At 35.4% G+C, this 24513-nt stretch overlaps 2 protein-coding genes across 3 annotated transcripts; both read right to left on the bottom strand.

Annotated features, from left to right (window-relative positions):
• Window positions 1-8111: 8111 nt before the first annotated feature.
• LOC133297165 (probable prolyl 4-hydroxylase 10) lies at window positions 8112-16036 on the bottom strand. The gene is made up of 8 exons (XM_061496253.1): window positions 15643-16036; window positions 15465-15537; window positions 14859-14956; window positions 14648-14745; window positions 10296-10425; window positions 10006-10193; window positions 9799-9888; window positions 8112-8363 (listed from the first exon to the last, which is right to left on the bottom strand). Exons 1-7 carry the CDS (start codon window positions 15846-15848, stop codon window positions 9815-9817), a joined length of 867 nt encoding a protein of 288 aa, XP_061352237.1. The 5' UTR covers window positions 15849-16036; the 3' UTR covers window positions 8112-8363; window positions 9799-9814.
• Window positions 16037-18669: 2633 nt separating this feature from the next.
• Window positions 18670-21425, bottom strand: LOC133297166 (serine/arginine-rich splicing factor SR45a-like). 2 transcript variants are annotated; one of them, XM_061496255.1, is made up of 8 exons: window positions 21280-21420; window positions 21184-21203; window positions 20578-20700; window positions 20442-20465; window positions 20200-20299; window positions 19939-20088; window positions 19297-19366; window positions 18670-19185 (listed from the first exon to the last, which is right to left on the bottom strand). In XM_061496255.1, exons 1-8 carry the CDS (start codon window positions 21280-21282, stop codon window positions 18977-18979), a joined length of 699 nt encoding a protein of 232 aa, XP_061352239.1. In that variant the 5' UTR covers window positions 21283-21420; the 3' UTR covers window positions 18670-18976. The 2 variants fall into 2 exon arrangements, 1 of the variants encoding a protein (XP_061352239.1); XR_009749606.1 differs by lacking the exon at window positions 18670-19185 and adding an exon at window positions 19616-19855 and having other exon boundaries at window positions 19296-19366; window positions 21280-21425.
• Window positions 21426-24513: the final 3088 nt, after the last annotated feature.

Below are 24513 nucleotides of genomic sequence, written 5' to 3'. Positions count from 1 at the left end.
GCATGTAACACATCATGCATATAAACCATTTCCCCATGGGGTATGGTGGAACCACACAATGGCTAAACCGAGGACACAAAAGCTTACCTTGCAAGCTAACTATCCAATGCCAAGAGTCCACACAAGCTCAAGGCCCACAAACAACACAATCACAATCTGCCCATACCATAATTAATCATCAATTATCATAGCTCAGATTCCATTAAGTGATTAAGTCTTTCGTACTCATTACATGTTGTTTCTGCAGGAAGTATTCGAATACTCCACGAGTAGTATTCGAATACTTCAGTGCTCCAGAAAGTATTCGATTACTTTCATTTAAGTATTCGAATACTACCAAGTATCCGAATACTTTACCCACCAGTATCCGAATACCACAGTATCCGAATACCAAACCTTACTGTATTCGAATACTTTCCAGTATTCGAATACTTCTTCAAAGGTATCCGAATACTTTTCTTCTCAGAAAAGTATCACAATACTCCTGCAAGGAGTATTCGACTACTAGTGAACAAGTATTCGAGTACCACTCGAAAAGTATTCGAATACTTCTTCACCAGAATGCATAAATACGAACAGTGATCTGCATAATCCCATTTTTAAGGGTCCAAACGCGATTGGAAGTCCAATGACTCCCTAAACAGATGAACACCAACATGTTATGAACTCAGAAACACCTTCTTTACTCAAATGGTTAAAGTTTCACTTATTAACCGATTAAACAAGCTTAAAACTCCAAAATGACAAAGAGGTGATCATGGCTCACCTCAAGAGCTCCAAACTCCGAAAATGAAACAGAAAGGAAGCCTTCAACACAACACCAAGGTTCTGACTTCACAAGGCCACGAATTTAAACCAAAAGCTTGGACCTTTCACCATCCAAATGGCGCCATGAAGCTCAAAATGCCAAGAAGATGACCTCTCACACCAAAACTCAGAAAACAACCCTTAAACCCCACCAACCAGTGACCAAAAACTCAGAGTGAGGTTATCTACTCACCCTTAAAGCCAACTACTCAGTGTTTACAAGGTTCAAGGTGTATTAACTCTCATAAAAATGGTGTCTTGAAGGATTTTGTGAAGAAAACTAAATGGAACAGTGAAAAGGGAAGGAGGCAGCAGCTACGCACACACAACCCACGCATAGAATGGCTGAGTATCAGTCTAGGGTTGTGTGCAAGTGATTATATATAGTCCACTTAACACTAACCACACAATATTAGCATTAATAGTTACACTTAGCATTTTAATCCCAAACTTAGGATTCTGAATCTACTCAATTTTATAAGATTTGTCATATTTTTATATTAATTTTCGCAGCATCTTTCCGGTACGCGCTTTTCCATAGCCAGTATCAGTTCTGGCACCAGTTCTCATTATTTTAACTTGAAACTTGAAATCACAGTCCTACGTATTATTCTAGGAATATTTATGCACTTATTACAATTTTTCGGGATACTTCATCAATACACATTTATACTGAGTAGCAGAACCGGTATCTGCACTTTTCGTCAGAAAAGCGACTTTCAACATTATTACTCACTTTCTATAATTATACAAGCCTTATCATAATTATTAGGGTCAATTATGGAATTATCTCATTAATCTCATAATTATCTAATTAATTACCTTAATTAGCGGTGCGAGTTCTTACACATCACCTGCTCATTGTTCACCACCACCAAAACCACAACAACCCTCTCCTAGACAACAACAAGGAGAGGGGATTAAAGAAACAGAAGCAGCACCTGCTGCAAAAGAACAAGTGGCTGAGCAAGAGGCTCAGCCACATAAAAAGACTGACAAAGGAAAGGGGATTCTTGTTGAACCCCCTAAAAAGAAAAAGTCATCTGTTCCCAGACAAATCAGTCTGGGAGGACCCCTCTCTTATCCCATTAACCGTCCTGATACATCTGGGGACGAGGCCCTTGCTAGGGCTCTAGCAGAAGAAAAGGGATTGGAAGTTCCTCCACTGATGGAGGAACAAACTACAGCAGCTCCATCTACCTCAAAAACAAAGGAGGTGGTGATCAGGCAAGCGCTTGAGAAACCTCTAGCTTCTGGTTCTCAAAACAACAACCAGAAGAAAAAGAAGAAGCTAGTCTCCCCCATTCCAGTAATCCCCCTTGCATCAAGGAGAAAATCCCAAATAGGGATTGTTGAAATTTTTGAAATGATGGGGAAGAAAATGGAGAAGCTGCTACCTGAAGAACCATTCGTTCCTCAGCTGGATATGACCAACACTACTGAAGAGCTGAAGGCTCCGAGGAACGGATTGGAACAACTCTCATCTGCCTTCACCAAATTCCATGAACAACAGAAGGCAGATAGAGAGCAACTCCTCAGCACCATCCAAGCCAGCATCAAAAGCATCAGTGTTGCACCTTCTGCACCAACCTTACAAGCTGTCAGAAACGAAATTAGAAATGCATCTGACTCCTGGAAACATGCTCACTCCATGCACAATACCAGAGCTGAATTATAGCTTAGACGTCTTCTCAACCAAAATACTAGGAACGAAAAGAAACCAAAGAAGCTCTCAAGGCCTTTAGAACGTACATGGAGGAGAGAATCTACCAACTGGAGAATCGAGTGCTGGATGTTGAAGGGCAGATAGTGCATATCCACAATGGCAGGATAATGATGAGGGTCACCATTGAACACCTCACTGCTGTGATCAGCGATCTACTGAAGGATGCTGAAAAATGGCTCCCTGAAGCTGAAGTAAGAAGATTAAGAGATCAGCTAAGGAGGAGGCCACCCACACAGGAGGAAATGGATGCTAAGAAGAACTCATCTCTGGACAAAAGGCGTCCACGTTGAAAGGAGAAAGACCCTCCTATTTTATTTTGTTTTCTGTTATTTATTTCTTTCGTGCAAATTTCCAATTGTTTCCTTTTTCGTTCCTTAGTGTACATTTCACCTTTTTGAATAGAAAAATTTCTTTTTGATTCACTGTTTGGAACACACATTTCAGTTATAGTATTACAGCTGTAAAAATTTAGATGACCAATGGCATGAAACATAAATTCAATGAGTAGTTATTCTTATTCTTATTCTGAATGCTAGAAGTAGGGAAAGAGAAGTGAATTTAATCTTCAGATTTTTGAAGGATGCTGATCTGTGTGAACTAAAACTGGTGAGGAACGAAAAATGCCAAACACTTACTCATGAGAGCGTTCCTAAGGTGTAACCACAATGAAACTTCTGAACTTGCTTTGATGCTGTAAGTACTGCAGAAGGAAAGGTGAACTCCACAGACAAGGATCTACCATCAAACACTCACCTCACCACAATCAAATACACATTTTCATTCCATACACACAACCATACACATTCCTAAATACCACCAGGTCCACTGAAAAGGTCAAGAAACAACAGCAACCTGAGCAAACAGGACAAGAAGAAAGAAATCAAAGAAAATGGGAACATCCATTCAAAAGAATTCAGAAGAAAATACCAGACAAGACTCCTTCAAAGGAAGAAATCGTACAAAGACAAAGACGAGGTGTTCCCCAAACAGAAAAGTCCAAAGCTCAAACAGAAAAGTAAAATGTTCCTTGACCCAAGACCTAAGCTCACTCCAGTCTAAACCTCACCACAACTATCCTCAGCAAAGATCCTTTGAAATGGAACTTCTTAGGAAAGCACCAGAAAAGCAAGTTTGAAGAATCACATCCAGGAATGGACAGAGAAACACCAAGCCCTGAGTGTTAGTGAGACAGAAGATCAGCAACCTTCACTTACCTTGGAACAAATTCTTTCTACTTGTCATCTATGGAAAGTAGTTCATTCTTTGAAAAGATCATGATTATTCATTGGTTAAGTTTATGAAGTTGAGCTTTTCTTTGAAAATGAGTAGCCTAAGCCACTATTTCGGAGTTGTTTGAAGACAACCAACAGTTTAGTTTTAGGGTGTTTGATGGGACAAAAATTTGTTCCCATCTAAGCCCATTTTGATGGCAAAATACCATTCGTTCCCTCATCTGATGAGCAACTTCAGCACTAAAAAAACATGTTTTATATCTTTATGACAAAAACACAGTGGGGAACAGATGATGACGTAATCCTTTAGAAAATATAGAAAAAGGGGAACAGAATGGGAACATTAAATACACCTGCTCCACTAACTCTATCCATCTATACACTTTGCAAGTAACATTGAAAAGAAGCTTCCATAAAGCATAAGAGGTACAACACTCAAGTGGGAAGAAACGTGCACGGCAGGGAATAAAGAGTTCCTATTGGCCAAAGCAAGGCATGAGGGACTTCAGAAGAAAAGGAAAATCTCAACAATAAGTGTCTCATCCAAGCAACTTGCGTCCCTCTGAGCACTGTTCACGCCGCCCCGTTCATGCAGTCAAGAAAACAACTCCAGGGAAATCACGAAGAAGATCATTAAATTCCTTAAGAAGAGATCACTTAGTTTATTTTGTACTTTTACGTTTTCAGTTGTATAGTTTTAGCATTAGTTAAGTGACAACAACTTCTTCTCTATTCTGTATCACCCACTTAATACTCCTCACAAGCAACAACCATACTTCTCCACTTTTTATTTTATTGTAACCTAATTTGTTTCTAATTAAATTACCGCGTTATTTCTCTTCTTTTCCACTCGTTATCTCTGAACTGAATCTCGGGTCTATGGGATTTCAGTTTGAAATAATTATGTTTAAAGTAGTAACTATGGGCTAAGCTATCTGTGGATCAAAAAAACTGTGAAGTTCTTAAAGAACTATTTTCAAAACTCTTGTACTGAAGCTTTCGTATTTCTCTAGTTAAGTGAGCTATATTCATTGTGTATCAATGGAAATTGAACACATACTGAGAAAGGAACTTCCACAAGGAAGAGATTTCAGATAGCTTAACCAGAGGGGGAAGGCAGTGTTGTGAAAACAACACTGCTGGTTGCCTTAGGAATAAGGGACCACCTCGTTCACTAAAGTCCCGTGCTAAGTAAATGTTGGAGTCAAGGGAGCCATAGAAATATATAAACTTGTGAGCCATTTAGTCCATGAGCTGAGGAATAAGAGTTTGCAGTGAAAAGACCTGATCAAAGCCAAAAATGTTAAGGCTTGAGTGGAGAATATAGCTATTTAAGAATAGAACAGTGGATTCGTTCCTTCTGTTAAAAACTGTTTTTATCACTACATATTGTTGTCTCTTAAATATTGTTATTATTGTTTTTATTGTTTTTTTTTTTTGTTCAATCTTGTATCAATCATTCTCCCATGAATATTGTTGTCCCTTCTCTCAACAAGAATGATATCATACATAACGAAGCGAAGAGCTGTTTGCTGTCGGATTGAACCTACTGTTCTTGAGGAACGTTGTCAAGACAGTAGAGAACGTTTGACCAAATAGGTCAATTACTAACTTTTCTTTTCATTTTCATTCTTTTTAAAATAGTTTAAGGCATTAATTAGAGTACTATCCTTGTAGGAATGATAATCTGGGCATTAATAGTCCTATTTATTACTTGATGCGTGCATTTGCGCACTTAGGTTGAAGTCAAGAGAACGAAAGTGTTTTCTCTTGATGAACTAAAGTAAAGGAACGTCCTTCATCATAATATTTTAAGCAACCAACAAGTTCACACGCCCAACATGTGGTCTAAGGAGATCATAAGAATTGTAAAATTCCAGTTGTAAATTAATTTTTCAGGCACCGGTTGGAAACTTGAATATAGTGGAATGATCGACTTCAGTTTGGTTGTAGCTTTGTCGTGGTTTGAGAGTGAACCAGGATAAATTTGGTGTTTTCTTCTCTTTTCCCCATCCTTTTAATTTCTGGTGCATATAACTCAAATTGTATGTTATAAATGATGTTTTGAATCTATATTTGGATTAGGGATTGTTAGTTTTCTGTTTGAATTCGTTCTTGTATATTTTATTGAAAAGGGGTGTTGAAATTCATTGTTTCTTGAAAAAGAAGTAACACATAATTCACCCCCTTTATGTTTGTGTTTAGCCATTCTTTTCTTTACATCTCATCCCTCGGCTTCGGTCCCACCTTCGTCCAGTGACCTTCTCATTGCTCTCCGTAAAGGTACCCGTGATACGCACCCCTCTAGCCAAGTATTTAGTTAATGTTAGTTAGCATCATCTTTCTCCATCATATTTTGCATGTCTTTCTTTTTTGTCTTCTGTGTCTATTCATAAGACTACAGGTGAAGTTTTTTCCCATTCCAAATGGAGATAGGCTATTATTGATGAGATGTGTGCTCTTCAGCATAATGGCACATGAGATCTGGTTCCTCTTCCATCTGGAAAGTCTATAGTTGGTTGTTGATGGATTTATGCTATAAAGGTTGGTCCTGATAGTAAAGTGGGTTGTCTTAAAGCCCGCTTCGTGACAAAGGGATTTACTTGGGTATTTGGACTATATTATGGTGATTTTTTTTCCCTGTGGCAAAGATGTCTTATGTCTTCCTCTTCATTGCTATGGCTGCTATCCGTCACTAGCCTCTTTACCAACTTGATATTAAGAATACTTTTCTTCATGATCTTATGGAGGAATTTTATATGGAGCAACCTCTTGGGTTTGTTGTTCAGGAGGAGTCGGGTCTTGTTTGTCATCTCTGCAAATCTCTATATGGTCTCAAGCAATCTCCACGAGCTTGGTTTGACATATTTAACACTATTGTTCAACAATTTGGTATGACTCGAAGTAAGGCTGATCATTCCTTCTTTTATCTTCATTCAGCTTCTGAATCTATCTACTTGGTGGTGTATGTTGATGATAGTGTCATCACAGGTAGTGATACTCATGGGATTACTCAGTTGAAGCAACATTTATGTCATCATTTTTATACCAAGGATCTTGGGAAACTTTGATATTTCTTGGGAATCGAGGTCGTCCAATCTAAAGATGGAATTTTGATATCTCAAAGGAAATATGCTATGGATATTATTGAAGAGACTGCTTTGTTGAATTATAAGTCTGTTGATACCCATATGGATCCAAATGTTAAGCTTCTATTGAATCAGGGGGGTCCTTTTTTAGATCCTGAAAGGTATAGAAGATTGCTTTGAAAACTGAACTACCTACCTCACAGTCATTCGGCCTAACATTTTATTCGCAGTTAGTGTGGTAAGTCAGTTTCTTAATTCTCTATGTCAAGAACACTGGAATGTCATCATTCTTATCATCAAATATATCAAGGCATCTTCAGGAAAAGGCCTTAAATATGAAGATAAATGTCATGTTAAGTTATCAGATACTCTGATGTTGATTGGGCTGGTTGTCCTATTGATAGGAGATCTACTATTGGATATTATGTCTTCGTTGGAGACAAATTGGTTTCCTGAAAAAGTAAAAAGCATATTGTAGTTACTAGATTAAGTGTTGCAGTAGAGTATCACCCCATGGCTACTACTACTTGCGAATTCATTTGGCTAAAGCAACTTCTTAGAGAGCTCAATTTTGGAGACACTGGACCAACAACTCTAATTTGTAATAACCAAGCAACACTATATATTTCTTCCAATTCAGTATTTCATGAAAAAACCAAGATATCAAGATATATTGTCACTTTGTTCGAGAAAAGGTCCTTTTTGGTAAAATTATGATCAATTTTGTACCCTATAATAATCAATTAGCAGATCTATTAACAAAGTTTTTGAATAAAGTATACATGCAACAAGCTTGGTGCTTATAATTTATACGCTTTAGCTTGAGGGAAAATGATGTATATAATAGAAGTAGTATAAGAGACTTAGTCTCACATCATATATTTCAGATTATATATACACAATAGTTTTATATATAATATAAGGGAAAATCAATTGTCATGTTACTGTAAACATGTTTTTTTTCCCGCTCTCCCATCGAAAGCAGTGTTTTCTGTTTTCTTTATTTTTCTCTTGCGTGGAACCCATATCTCACTCTATCAGCAAGAAAAAAAGTAATTGGTCCTGTTACTTGATACAAATAAAACCCATAATATAATCTTTGCTGTGCTATTTTAACGCACAAATTTATTCAATGTTCCTTTTGTCTCTTGATACTTTGCATCTTTAATAACACAAGCAGATTTACAAAGATTAAAAATTAAATTATACTCTGCGTGAAAAGCCGGTAGTATACTCATTCCATCTATTAGTCTCGTACATTTTTTTTAGCCCCCCTAATTCAAATTCACAAATATAAAAAAAAAAAAAATTAAAAAAAAAATCAATATTTGTATAGGTGAAAAGGGTAGGAAAAAATAAAATTAGTTTAAGTATTGTAGAACATCCAAAATTACAGAAAGCCACAATTGCTGTAAACAACATTTCCTTCCAGCCCTGAAAGCATTATCATGCGATGTTTCAGCTCCAATTATCATTTGGTACAATATTGGCATGACGAATTATAGAAGCCTGAAAAAGAAGTAAATCAACATGAGAGGAATATAGCAACAACTAAAAATAAGCACTTCCCATGAAACCTCAACTGGTGAGGGTAGAAGTGAGAAAAATCCTGGTACAGATCCTTACATGTTTGCAAAGAGACTGTTTCTTGAATTTAAAGTATGACCTTTTGGTTGCCATGAAACAGGTTTATCATAGATCGAAGCTTGTCCTTTTAGGTGAATAAAAACAACTATCATATTAAATTCATTAAACAAAAAGCCACAGCTCAGAATAATGATTGGCTAGAAATACATTTTGTAAGTAGAATATGAAGTAAACAAACATCAGTTTCCAGTTCTATCGGTTTTAATCCTGAAGAATTGTATAGATTGCAAAAGATTCTAAACCAACTCTCCACACTATATTTTGTCCACTTGAATCCCCCAACAGTAGAACTTAATATACATGATAAAAAGGACAAACCCCGGTACACAAGGCTTCTTCACTTTACGAGAGTAGGGGTGAGAGTCAATTATATACAATCTTACCTTTGCATTTTATCTAAGAAACTGTTTCCCAAACTCAAATCTGTGACCCATTTTGTAAGTAGAATATGAAGTAAACAAACATCAGTTTCCAGTTCTATCAGTTTTAATCCAGAAGAATTGTATAGATTGCAAAAGATTCTAAACCAACTCTCCACACTATATTTTGTCCACTTGAATCCCCCAACAGTAGAACTTAATATACATGATAAAAAGGACAAACCCCGGTACACAAGGCTTCTTCACTTTACGAGAGTAGGGGTGAGAGTCAATTATATACAATCTTACCCTTGCATTTTATCTAAGAAACTGTTTCCCAAACTCAAATCTGTGACCTTCCGATCCCAAAGGAGCAACCTTACCGCTGTAGCAAGGCTCACCCTTAATAAATATGATGGTGCAAAAGAAATCATGAAATTTGAGAAGATATTTGACTTACAATATCTTTTTATATGAAAATGCATGCAAAAGCTCAGACTCATAGCCTGTTTGGCATCTCTTTTTAAGCTAAAACCTACTTTTAAACTAAAACTAAAAAAAATAGGTTTAAAAATAAAACTAAAAGCTGTTTGATGATTATAGAAAACTTTTAGCTTAAAAGCTCTTCATTTCAAAAAAAGCTATTCATTTTAAAAAAAAAAAAAAAAAAAAATTGATAACACTTGAAAAAATCTCCTCGTAGGAGTTTTTGGCTTTTGACTTTTTTCTTCATTATTAAAAAAAAAACTCTTTATTATAAGAGCTTTTGTAAAAACCTGTATGGCCTAGTTTCTGCTTATAAGGAGAAAAGAAGCAAAAAAAAGATCTCCCCCCTAGGCACTCGGTATTATGTAAAACATTGCCAAAGAGATACTATTGTCTAGCCTTAACTGTATACCTATATTTATGTCAGTACTACAAAAGGGGGTAACAATTACCTATAGTCATGCATATTTAAGCTTTGTATTCATTGACACGAATCCATTTGGTACTTGACCACTTATTACCCTTAATCACTGGACAACCACCTGAAATTTATCACGAAAACAGATAATCTTGTTAATTTATCTTCGCTAAAAGTGAAAGCTTGTTAACACAACAAGCAGCTCAGTCATAATAATAATGATCATGAAAGAGAAACTAACCATGCAAACTCGATGGATCTAAAGTTGCATCAGGCTTCATGCTCCAGAAAAGTAAAGCATCACCCCTCTTTGGCTTAATTGAAAGTCCTTTTTTCCCACAATCAGAAAGCTCATTCCACCAAGGCACAGAGCTAAAATTTCCCTTGGCAGCTGGGAACACTGTCTCACCCCCTTCTTCAACATCTGTACTGTATCATTAAAATACAAAAAGTACACAGCATGACCCTCTATCTTCATCTAGAACACAATTTGAAGTAAACAATAAATAAGAGGCAATTAAAGTCACTTACAGGTACATCAGTACTGTTGCTATACGCTGACCCCCATTCTTAGTGTTAAACTCATCCATAAAGTAGTCATAGTGAGGCTCATACTTTTGTCCAACTTCGTAATGGAGAACTTGAAGTCCTTCACCATGCTCTGCATATTGAGACACAGCTTATTTAATGGTTTTTTAAGTATATGATGAAAACTAACACTATCTCAGCATATAGTCCTGATGGCAAAGGCAAACAAAAGTATTCCATTGATACGATACTACCTTTAAGGGCATTTAGGGAAAGCAATTTGGATGAGTCAGCAAATGAGTTGTTAGGTGTGACTAAAACAGAAAATGGTTAGGAAGAAATGGAGGGAAAAGCTAAATAAGTAGTGGAGGGATGGGAGAATGACATCTTGGATATTGCTTGGACTTGGGACTTGGGAGAGAGTAGAGCCTCTCTAATTGCTCTACACTATCTTTTTACTGTAATTTTCCCTTTTCTGCTTTACAGTTTTGCAAGTAATTGTAGACTCTTTCATCACTATAATTCTGTTTCTTTCAAGCCTGAACCATATCTTGTAATTTTCTGTCATTGAAATACAAGATTCCAGCATTTATTTCCCAATTTCTCTGTTATTGTTTGGACTTGGAAGGGTTCTATCAATTGGTATCAGAACTCCCATCCGGGAGCTCTGAGGATGATGACTGCAAGGAATATGAAGAATCAGATAGAGATTATTGAGGAGCAACTGCAACGAAATGAAGAGCAGCAATCTGAGGTGATGCGGAGGCTGGGCAAAAACAATGCGCAACAAGCGGAGATCATACGGCGTCTTGATAGCATGGCACAAAATATGGAATGGATGAATGAACTAAGCAGATCTAAGCAACACCTTTCACGACATGCAAGCCCAGATTTAGAAGCGTCAGATGGCAGAAACGAAAGAAGAACATGGAACAGGGGTAATGCTAATATGACCTTGTACACTTTGCGTCAAACAGGTACAATTGCTGAATTCCGCATAGAATTTGAACGTAAGGTGTGAATGCTACGCTATAAAGATGAAGATCTTTGGAAAGAGGCATGGTTGAATGGGGTCAAGGCTAGTATCAGAGAGGAGTTATTGATGTTTCCCACGATTCGATTTTCAGATTTGATTAAGCTCTCTCTAAAAATTGAAAGAAAAAAAAAACCAAGCCAGGGAGGAGGAAGGGATTGGACCATTGGGCAAGGTATTTTCAGATGGAATCACTAAAATTGATCAGCCCCAATGGGTTGAGTCTAGCCCAAACAAATTTAAAAGAAGTAATTCTCAAAATGTGGGTTTTTCTAATCCACAACCTGCACCAGGGGAAAGTTCGTGAGAATTAGTCGCGACAAAAGGGAATACCAACCCCAATCTCAATGCAGCTCTTGGGATTGTTCGCTGGAAAACCATGGCAGTATTGGTCAATGGCTGACACAAACAGAGCCGCAAAAATGTCAGAGGATGGGTATTTACTTCAAAAGTGAGGAGCAGTGGAATCCGGGTCACAAGTGTAAGATGGGACAATTGCAATTGTCAATGGTGTATAAGAATGATGAAAGCGAGGCTGAACCAAAAGAAGAATTGACCGATTCAACACCAGGTCAGACAAAAAAAGATGGGGTTAATGGTGCTAAAGAGTACGTGAAGACGTGGAGAGAAATGGACATTGTTAGTATAAGTCATGAGGATAAGGAAACCATATTTCGTACCTCAGCTGCAGTTTTACATAAGAGAAGCATTGAATTTTCTTATGGAAAAGAGAATTATTGTCAGTAATAAGGGATGAAAAATCAAGACTTCATTTGCAAATGGCTGTTAATCTTTTCAGGTGTGATTTGAACCTTCAGGTAGCAACGTCATGTATCCATTCAATACAAACCCAAGAAGGTAATATTGTCAAAACTCTTGATTGTAATGCTATTGTTGCTGGCCGGGATGCTTTGACAAAAGCTGTTTATGTTCATTTATTTGATTGGCTTTTTGATAAGATCATTAGGTCTGCTGGGCAGGATATCAACTCCCAAGTGCAAGTTGGAGTTTTGGATATATATGATTTCAAGGGCTTTAAGGATAATAGTTTTGAGCAATTCTGTATCAATTTTGCAAATGAAAAGCTTCAACAACATTTTAATGGGCAGGTCTATTATCCTAATTCAGTTGCAGTTGCAGAAGAGGCATGGGATTTTGGTGGGAACTATTTTGCTTCTTGCATAAGTTGGTCCTTACAATTCAAACAATGGGATCCATGTGGAAGATTTTTGTGGGCTGACATGCACCTTGAGGACAATGTGGGGGGGGAGAGTTTTGATACGATACTACCTTTAAGGGCATTTAGGGAAAGCAATTTGGATGAGTCAGCAAATGAGTTGTTAGGTGTGACTAAAACAGAAAACGGTTAGGAAGAAATGGAGGGAAAAGCTAAATAAGTAGTGGAGGTATGGGGGCATGAGAATTGTCTTGGATATTGCTTGGACTTGGGACTTGGGAGACAGAGTAGAGCCTCTCGAATTGCTCTGCACTATCCCTTTTTTACTGTAATTTTCCCTTTTCTGCATTACAGTTTTACAAGTAATTGTAGACTCTTTCATCACTGTAATTCTGTTTCTTTCAAGCCTGAACCATATCTCGTAATTTTCTATCACTGAAATACAAGATTCCAGCATTTATTTCCCAAATTCTGTGTTATTGTGTGTTGAATTGTTTGGACTTGGAAGGGTTCTATCAATCTTGCTTGATTGGTGGAAAATCAGTTTTAAAATATATCTTATCCACATTTCATAAATGGGTGAAATAGCCACACAACATAATGACCCATTGCAGCAGCTAGTTGTTTCAAACTTTTAAAGAAAGAAAACTGAGGCAAATGTCTAGAGGTGATGATAGATGGAATTCAAACATATCTTATTGAAAGTATAAGCACAGCCTAAATTTGCACATATTTGAACAACTAATATTTTAATTTCATAAAGCAAACTAATTGCTAAAAAATAATATGGATGTTATCACTAATGTGATTTCCAAGGAATTCTTTTGTGTCACATAATTTTTCTTCCTTTTCATATTCAAAAGAAAAGCTTAAATGCACAAGGGTTAGTAAGCAGAATAATGGAGCACAAGCACAACTTCAATTTCACAAAGTTCACAAAGTCAGTCTCATGCAGGCTTGTCACAATATTCATTCAAGACGCATATTTGGTATACAAACTAACGTGAAAGATTGCTTCGGCATTTCAATCACTAAATATTTTAAATTCAAACTCGCAAGCATATAAGAAATGAACGATTTTTTTATTATATACATAGAGTCATAAATATTTGATAACATGGTGTGGTTTGAAAATATAAAATTACTTAAGAAAAAATTGTAAATGTATCTGTTTTTAGGATTTAATTTCAATATACTATCAATATAAGAAATTTTTATACTAACCATCCATTCATCTGCTGCCATATAATTAAAAGAGTTTGACTATGATAACAATTACCTTAGATATCAAACTCTTTGACAATGTGGCAAGTAGCATAAAAAAGTTCTCTATGTGAAACAAAATTAAAATTATTATTTTACATTATTGTATTTTAATGCAAATATAAACGTTTAAAACTTTATTTCTTATGTGTATACATTGTCTTTAATTTTGTGATTACAGCCCAAAACTTATTGGTCCGTCAAGGATCAGAGAGCGTTAATATGACCCAAATCTCTCTTTGACCCTTAAATCTTTCTGACCTTGATGATCTCATGGTGTGCACCACCTATGAAAAGGTTGCCAAGTTTTGCTCTTGGGAACCTTACACCAGCAAAGAAGACGGCATTAACTTCATTGAAAATATAGCAAGCAAGTTTCTATGGTGCAGGGCAATATGCCTTAACGATCATGCTATTGGGTGTACTTCTCTGTCCTCATATTCAGCCCATGATAAATCCAGGAACAAATCAGCGGAACTAGGCTATGTTCTGGGTTCCAAATACTGGGGTAAAGGGATTGTCACGCAGGTTGTGAAACAAGTGGTTAAGGCTGCATTCAGTGAGTTGCAACACTTGGAGAGGCTTGAAGCTCTTGTTGATGTGGAAAATGTTGGCTCTCAGAGAGTGCTGGAAAAGCAGAGGCGGACCTAAGGGGGGAGTAAACACTTTTATTTTCGCCCCCACCCATATAAATTCCTAGGTCCGCCAATGCGAGAGAATGGGTACACGGGAGGCAGGTTCATGGAAACTTTAAAGACAGGGAGCAGGATTGTTGACTTGATACATAGGTTAACCAGGAAAATTAGCAAGAGTATTGAATCCTAAATTTTATCAACAATGAAAAATCATTAAAAAAGGCAGGAAAAGGCAGAAATTACGTACCTACGGGTATGAAAGTAAAATCAGCAATTCTTTTCTCAATATTCCTCACAATTTTATCACGTCCTCTGGCCAGAAAAGTTCCAGAGCTTGTCCGTACTCTAATGCAAAAGGAACATGTACAGACAAGGTTTGCCATCAAGGGAAAAAATATTTATTTTCAATATTGAAGTATACTTAATACAGAAATACAAGGATAAAAAAAAAATCTAACCTGCTGTCTTTACTCTTTCCAGTTTCACTATCAACAACTGTCGACTTATGCATACTTGGCTTGGCTATATTGATTAGATATTCACATTCCTCCTTAGTCTGCTCAGATAAATAAGCTAAATTTTAGTATTTGGAAGGCGGGGACATTATAATGTTAATGCTACAATAAGGCATTAACCTTAAACAATGGTTAAACACAACATAACCATGTCATGCCGTGTTAAAGTGATACTCCACAATTAAAAAATACAGCTCTTTTCCACAACATTACTCCATTTCGGACGTTTCTTTTATTTCTTTTTTTGTTATTTTCCTAAACCATGAACACAATTCAGTAAAAAAAATCAAATCTTCACCTCTGAAAACGATTAGGGGTTTGCTAGTGTAAAATACGTAAACAGAATAACTGGAATAAGAAAAATGTGAGAATGTTGAAAGTGTAACGAAACTCATTTGTACTCCACTACATAATTTGCGGTCACTACAATATTATAAAAAGCGAGCCGAAAGTGATTTTACACATTTGTGTGTACATGAAATTGGGATAATTAAGAACAAAATGGAAATCATAGAAATAAAAGAATGTAAAGGAAAAATTAAAACTAACCAGAAAGTTATGATAAACAAAGGCTCTAGGCTCCCATGATACTAATTCAACCCACTTCTCTTCTTCACCTTCACTGAATAGAAAAGAGAAAAGAGAGAGACAGAGATTAATAAGAGAGAGAAAAAAAAAGGGAATGGAATGAAGCGGATTCATTGAAAAGAAGAAAAAATTGATGTACCTATGAGTAAGAAGAGTGTTGCGAGCGATGGATGTGAGATCGTTGGGTTTGGGGAGACGAGAGGAGGTGCTTGGAATGGAGAGGATTCCGAGAGCGAGCAGAATGAGAATGAGGAAGGTAAACGACACCAGCATGGTTAGTATCAGCGTCCATGACATTGACGACGATTTCCGAGGCCCAACGCGAGAGTGTCTTTGTTTCATCATTGTGTTTGTGTTTGTGTTTGGGGAAACCAATCTCCACAGAGATCGAGAATGGGAGAGGAAGAATAAGTAAGATCTGAAATTGAAAATTGAAAATTGAAAATGAATGAATAGTATTATTATATGAGAAAGAAAAAGGGAAGAGATGAAGGAGACTTTTATTTGTTTTTCTTTTCTCACTTGAGACCGGTGGGAGAGAGAGAGAAAGAGAGAGGTGAAAAGTCTCGTCTCTGTGGGCTGTGCTTGCGTTTCCGTGTGCTAATTGTATCTTCTTTAAAATATTATTGCTATCAAGATGCTACTCTGGAGTTACAGTAATCGTCCTCCTATCGTTAAAGATAAAAAAATAAAATGTACAAAACTTGTGTATCATTCAAGAAAATTGTAACGGTAGTCTTAGTTGCATCACTTTGAATAAATCTGGATCCGCAAGGACCAAAGAATGTTTGAATAGTAACGTGAAAATATTTTGCATTGACTGTTGTTGATTAAAAAAAAAAAAAAAATTTGTTATTGACCCTAAAATAATATCAAGGTTAAATCCAAGAAATAAAATCCCTTTATCAAAAGGACATATAATATTCCATAATGGGAAGATGACAAGATGTACCCTTTGGACTTGACCAGGGATGCACCACCCACCGCCACGCCACCTTCGCTCCTTATAGTCTTTTTTTTTTGGTACCCCGCTCCTTATAGTCTTATCCCCAGCTACCATGATCGGAAACACATTTATTTTTGGTTGGGACCATGCTAAACAACTGCTAAGAGAAAAAGTATTACGAGTTTTCTGTTATAATCTTTTATATAATTATGATGGGTTCATTTTTATGTATAGTAAATATAGATAAGTTATCTGTATTTAGTTCAAAATAATATTATTTTGGGACAAAAATTAAGGTATTTTTATAATTATAATTCATTTCAAGGTTATAATAGTCTTTATCATTATAATTTTTTAATCTTTCAACCCAAAATGACATCATTTTGAGAATAAATATAAATAACTTATCTGCATTCACCATAGATGTCAAACATTTAACATTAAATTGACACTTGACTAGAATTAATCTTGATGGTTCATTTTTATATTATCACGGATTGCTTTTATATAATTATGATGGGTTCATTTTTATATACAGTGAATACAGATAAGTTATCTGTATTGAGTCCAAAATAATATTATTTTGGGACAAAAATTAAGGTATTTTTATAATTATAATTTATTCTAAGGTTATAATAGTCTTTATCATTATAATTTTTTAATCTTTCAACCCAAAATGATATCATTTTGAGAGTAAATATAGATAACTTATCTACATTCATAATAGAAACATGAAAGTCAATTATGATTTAGTATTTAAGATGTCAAGCATTTAACATTAAATTGACAGTTGACTAGAATTAATCTTGATCAAAACCATTTTTACCTATCTTCATCTACAAGTGATTTGATACAGCTTAATCCATGACTCTTACTGGAACAAGGTGGGGTTGTACTCTCTATTGTATTGACATGAAACACGACACGACATATAATCCATGACTCTTCATTAGAACAAGGTGGGGTTGTACTCACTATTGTACTGACATGAAACACGACGCGACATACTAACATGTTAATTCTACAAAATGTTAGATTTTGACACTTTAAGACACATTTTGATATTAAATAATATTCGTAATATATATATATATATATATATAGTTTGCATTTAATATATGTGATTAATATGTCTGCAGTTACTGCAGATAAGTTATCTGCATTTTTAATTTATGTAGTATATATTATATTTAATATTCAATAATTTAATAACAAAATGTATCTAGACTTATGATATTCATAAATTTTGCAAAGAAACATAAGATATCTCAAATATTTATATTAAACTCAATAAAATGGTAATCATAATCCAACAAATCTAATAGTTAGAACTAAAAACTCAACGCAACTTAATTTTTGAACCTTTTTTTGAATTTCTAGAACGCGTGTTGAAGTGTCGGGGAGTGTCGGATGTCCGAGAGTGTTGAAAAGTGTCGGACACGACAGTTTTTGAAGTATCGGTGCTTCATAGGATAAAAGACACTCAATTTAGTTAAAGCAATGAGAAACTATCTGTAAAGGTTTCTAAGCAAGCATTTAGAGATTGGATATAAAAACCCGACAAGGTCGACTGTGGAATTGTCATTCTGAGACTAATTCTTGGAACTTGCCCATACTATACTAGTCATATTGAGATCAGTTTGTATCGTATGTCCATTAAGCAGGAGATTGAGCTCCGCTATGTAGAAAAATAGTTTCAAACAGAATTTCATGAAAGCTTTCAATTCTTAGTTTCCTACTCCGTTGTTCAAGCTTTGAATAATATGAATCAGATACGATCAATAAGGACCTAATGTGCTAACATTAAATTATTCTGCACTAAAAGTAACTTAAGCAAAATTTATTCGAAGTACAGAAAAAAAAAAAAATTTACTTTGATACAAATGTGTGAACAAGGTGATGATGAAGAATAAAAGAGGAGACGAACTGGAACAATAGTAAAACTTTTTTTTATGACTGAAAGGTCGTGGATTCGAATTTAGGAAAACAATTATACGAAAGTAAGACTGCATACAAAGATTAGGGAAAAGTGGTTTTTTAATTAATTATGAAATTCAATGAATTGAAACAAAAGCAGTTTATCAAGCACACATGTGATGCACCCATGACATGTTAATGAGACTAGAGTCAGCAGCAGATAATCCATTCAAGGTTAACGTTTGACACAGAATACCATTGAATCATTAAAAAAACAAAAAATGCGCTGGTATAATGGCTTGAAAGAAAATAGTTGTTGAAATGATGCACAAACATTTGGGGCATAGAATGCAGACACGAAAAACTCGAGTTGCAAAGGCTCCATTCCGTATTACAAAAGCTTATATGCTTCAAATTGAAACTTTAAAACACCTTTGTCCACTCCAACTTAATGTGTGACTTCACCGAAAGGCAAACTGATAGTCACACACGAACAGTATCTTCTACAATACAAGCATACATCACATGTAGGCATAAATCGAAAGTAACAGTACCATAATAGAATTTTGCTTCCCCTGTTCACAGATAGAAAATATGCTAACACAAAATATCACCTAGGTCCACGAGCATACTTCCTCTCTGGACTACCATATGGAGAATATGGAAGCGACCTAGATCTATCCCTCCTAGATCTTCCACCATAAGGTGAGTGCCGTGGTGAATAATCTTGGCCTCCTCGATATGGTGAACGTCTTGGAGACCTACGATCGTCACGACCTGAACCACCATGATACCTTCCTCGGTCACCACCACGATAGCCTTAACAAGGGAAGATAAAATTCAGTAAAATTAATAAATTTTGGAATTTAAGAAGAAAAAAAAAAGATTAGAATCACCATTCAAGTTAGAAGTTTCTCAAGTCAAACTTACCATAGTCTCTAGTATTTTTCAGCCCAAGATAGTGTCCTGGTGTTGGAGTTCTTGCGCGTTTTCTTCGTGACTGAAATAAAATACAGGAGCTCAAACCCTTGTGTTTCCTTGATATAAGACATAATCATTGAAATACCCCTGATAGCAAATAAACTTGAATCTCGTGACATCTTTCTTGCCTTTTCAAGTTCTATGAAGAAACATTCTACATTATATTAAGAGATTCCTTTAAAAGAAAGTTTCATGAAGGATTAAAGGTAAAGAGCCTAGCTTCTAAGAGAAGGTGAAAAAAATTTATATCCACACACATGATTAATACCAGGTGTGAGACACCATAAAAGCCTGATTAGAAAGTTGTTGATAATGTCCGTTGTTTAGTTGAGAGGTGAAAGTGAATGCTGAGGATGTAAAGTTGTTGGGCAATATAGTTGCTATGTTTAGTTGATCAGACGCATTGATTAGCTGTTTAAGCTTGCCATTGATCAAGCAGTTACACTAAAGTTGACATGGATGAACTGATCATCTTTGATTGCTGCCAACATAGCTGATGCAATGTATTCTGAATGCCAGAAAACCTTCAAGTCAAGAAGAAAGAAAAGTACAAAAGTTTTATCAACTACTATTAATGGAAAAGCACAATACCCGCTCAACAGTGATGTAACGACCCTCTAAAACTGATTGATTGAGATACTTGATGCAACGGTCCGCATCCTCAACACAATCCATTGTAACAAAAGCAAAACCACGAGAAACACGAGTACGAGGCTCCACCACAAGAAAACATGAAGCAACCTACAAAAGAAAACGACCATTAGCTGTAATTCCAAGATTTAGGGCTCAGTGGAGGTGTGAAGTATATAAAAATTCAGTGAAAAATGAATACAAAACCAATATGATGCTCACCTTTCCCTCCTTGGAGAAATGATCCTCTAGGTCCCTCTCGGTGACCCTTGAAGATAGACCAGTTACATAAAGAGTATTGCCAGGATTTGAAATTTCAGTCCTGCAATATAATTGAAAAGATTATAAGTTACCGGTGCATCATTAAAACAGAGTAACCCTTTCAGAAATACCTTGGAGACTAGAAGTGACCCTTTCAAGCAAAGTACTATGACAGAATATAAACAAAATCGAAAAAGACCAACCTTCCAGGACTTCTTGACCTTGATCTGAAGAAGAAAATACCAGCCATTCCACAAAGTCAGGCACTAAGATTGAAGCACCGCTTGAACGGGAGAAATAAAAAAAAGACTTGAAATCTAAACCACTATTGCCACTAACCTGCCACGACTTCTTGAATGGGATATTGGCCTTTGTCTTGGCTTAGACCTCGACCTCGACCTAGATCTAGACCTTGATCTCGATCTTGACTGAGCTTTCCATGGGGAAGGGGATCTTGAATTCCTGAAACACCATTATGACCAGAGAAAATAGCTCCATAGTGAGGAGAAAAAGAAAAACTATTAAAAACAAGAAGAAACTTCATTAACCCAGAATCTCATATCCAGTGTGGCCACCTTCCATAAAGCAATATCCTAAGTACATTGTCTCAAGAATGTTATGGCAAATTCTCAATTTCTCATATCAACAACACGACTAGTCAACTACCCATTCCTTGAACAAATCTCAATAATTCACACTAAAGCGATTGCAGAGTCAAATTTAAATAAATAAATAAATAACTAATTAAATAAAACTATAAACGTATGATTAAAACGACCACAAAATCCTCCACTGCAGATCATTTTGCCTAAGTATGGCAAAGAAAATCCGCAAACCCAGATCTTACAATTAAACAATCACCGACCCATAAGCGCAAGACGAAATAGATCATTGCAATTATTATAATGATTATTATCAGAATCCAAGGAGGATTTTAGGGTCTACCTTCGAAGAGGAGAATCGGCCTGCAAAGTGAAACATAAAGCGTTAGATTGAACTCACAAAAGAGAAAGGCGTGGAGGTTTGAGAAAGAGAACTTGCCATTTTCAGAAGCTAAAAGGATCTTCAATGTTCGATAACGAAGGATTAGGGTTTTGGAGGAGACTGGGTGCCGAAATGAGTTGACCTTTGGTTATTCAGCTGCGATTTGCTTTCATAGGGTAAGAGGTTTTTTATTTGGGTTCATTCAATACGGCAGGTCCATATTTTCAATCTTTATTCCACAAAAAGTGTTTTTTTTATTTTTTTAAGCGCGTTGAATGGGTAATTATTTTTGCTTCTGTTTGGATATTTGCTTCTCAAAAGATCAAAAGAAAAAAAAAAAAAAAACTTTAAGATAAAAATTTTATTTTTTAAACAAATTGAAGTAAAAGCTAAATATATTTTTTTTTCAAAATTTAAATATTTTAAAAAAATCTAAAAATTTTTATCTTTTATAAAAAATATTTTTAAAATACATAAGGGATAAAAAAATATTTTTTTAATAACCCCATACTAACGGGCCAGTACACCTTACAACTTTCTCCTTTCGGAATTTTTTCTATGCACATAACTCATTTATTTATTAAAACTAGCATATTGATCCACAGAGGCAATTAAAATATACTTTTATGCGGTTATCAAAAAAATATATATATATACTTTTATGGTATGAGACATAGACACGGACACGGAACACGACATGACACGCTAAGACGTTAATTTTGGGACACGTTTTGATAATAAATAAAAATTTTAATATATATAATATATTTTATATTTAATACATATAAGAGTCCATAATTCATATAACCAATCAAACATTTAAATTTCATAACATAAATATAAATATAAATAATTTTTCATACTTTTTTAATTTTTCATATCAAATTTCATAACAGAAAAAAATTAATTTATAAACTATTTCTTTTAAATTTAGTTAAAAAAATAAAATTAAGATTTTTATTTTAAAAAAAAAAAAAACGTGTCCGAGCGTGTACGAGCGTTGACCGCGTGTCCGAAAAAGTTGACTGCGTGTCGAAAAAATGTGTCAAAACGTGTTGGAGAATTGACCGCATGTCCTCGAATATTGATCACGTGTCCGACACGCAAATTTTTCACAAAATCGTGTGTGCGTGCTTTGGAGCTTTTATGCACTCTCATAATCCATCTCACATATTTTAAAAGATGTTAGTCTAAATTTATCCTAATTCGAAATATAAATAATGTATAGTGGGATCATCTCTTGCCCAACAAAATATTCAAGAATCCAAGGAAATTATCACAGATTATAACTAAGTTCAAGAAATTACATTATTAACCTATTCACATATATCCTATATGAACACTTTATTTTTATCCATAAATAATAATTGAAGTGAATTATAATTATATACTTCATTAAACTTTCTACTTACTGTCTCTCTTGATTTTCCAAATTTATGTTGGACATTTCTATTTGTCTCACCGTGTTCACATGTCCAAAGAAACATAGAAAGCACATCCTCTCTTGATGGATGTAACCAACCCTTACTCACCAGTATGTTTTCAAGTTCTAATATAGCATTTGATTCCATCCTAAACACCGTGTAGCTTTCACCATTAGTGTTTAATGTTTCTTGAACTCATTTCCATCCATCGAATAATTAAATCGGTTACCTTGCTTCATTAAATATTTAATGTAATGTAAATATGCAATTATTGTTGCTCCATTCATTTCTCCATAAAACTTTGCACATTTTCTTCTATTAACAATTCTTAATGATGATTCAATTTGTCTAGATGCCATGTACTATCATCTAACAACTTCTTACCTAAAAAATGATATAGACCAAAAACATAAATATAATGTCATTCAAATATCAATCAATACAGTTTAACATGGGAATAACATGCATGAAATCAGTCCAACATTTAACATGAGAATATCAAATATAAAATCAAATTCCAACCTAATCACAAGAGTTTTTATCTAATTCATATTTTTACAAAATCCACCCTACGATATCATCAATTGAGTTTGGAAAGGACATAATAATGATTATTTCTTGTTACACTCTAAGTAAATCTACTGCATAGAAAAATTGTTTGGCATCCAATTTCCCTCGTAAAATATGTTTGCATCAAATTATTTTACATAATAAAGATTCTTTCTTGTACCCCTCACTTGGTAATTGATTACTATATGCAAGTAATCGATTACCATATGCAGGTAATCGATTACCTCTCAATCTTGAGTTGTTCTGAGAGATAGAAGAAGATAAGTCTTGGTTTGTTTTTGATGGATAATAACATTGGATCATAGGTGTAACACCTCGTGTATACCCGGTTTGTTAACATGTCATCGTATTAAGCCACGCTTAATAAAAATGCGGAATATTCTTTTTCTTTTCGATTATGACGTCATTATACTTAGCCAAGTTGATTACTTAATCATTTTCATAAAAACATCGCATGTATGTAAATTGCAAAAGACAGCTAACTGAAATACCTCAATAGATAAATACGTGAGTATATAAGTCACGGATCTACAACACGTAATTCGAACAATATCCTGATACATTATTACAACTCACAACTAAAAACATAAGGTCAAGTCAATATGGCATGGACAAACCCCATGCTCACCAAATAGACGACATAACAACAGAGTCTCAACAAAACATCAAATGAAGCTATAAGCATGATATCAACAGATATAAACCAGCATCCAAGCATAGTCAGCATAAGCAAATAAACATCAATCAACTAGGCTCCGGCCTCCTGCCACTAGAGGTTTCAACCCATGGGTTACCTGAACCTGAAATAAGCGCCCCAAACGTGGGGTGAGATCTTTGAACAGAAATCTCAGTAAGACAAGGAGTCCTCAAGGATCTTCCACCCCAAGCTCATTTATATGTGCAATATAAGTTCCAAAATAGTTCAACAGTATAAGTTCCAAAATAGTGCAATGCAGCAGATAATCATGTCAAGTGTGTTATAACTAATCTACTGGCCAGAGAGATGCAGGAATACGTCTATTACCCACACTAATGCAAGACGCCACTTGCACCCACCCACAATGTCACTGTCTTGTATGACGCCACATACTCAGGCTAACCGTCTAAGTGGAACAACACATACAGATTATAAGCAATTGCACATAAAGCTCAACAGCATTTTCAATCATCAAAGCATGTAAACACATCATGCATATAAATCATTCCCCCATGGGGTATGGTGGAACCACACAATGGCTAAACCAAGGACACAAAAGCTTACCTTGCAAGCTAACAATCCAAGCCAAGAGTTCAACCA

Source organism: Gastrolobium bilobum, unplaced genomic scaffold, assembly GCF_033153095.1.
Source record: "Gastrolobium bilobum isolate Gb01-03AN ecotype WA unplaced genomic scaffold, APGP_CSIRO_Gbil_v1 utg12317, whole genome shotgun sequence".
NCBI lineage: Eukaryota > Viridiplantae > Streptophyta > Magnoliopsida > Fabales > Fabaceae > Gastrolobium > Gastrolobium bilobum.
The sequence above is the reverse complement of the archived record's forward strand: the minus strand, read 5'-3'. Positions and strand labels throughout refer to the sequence as shown.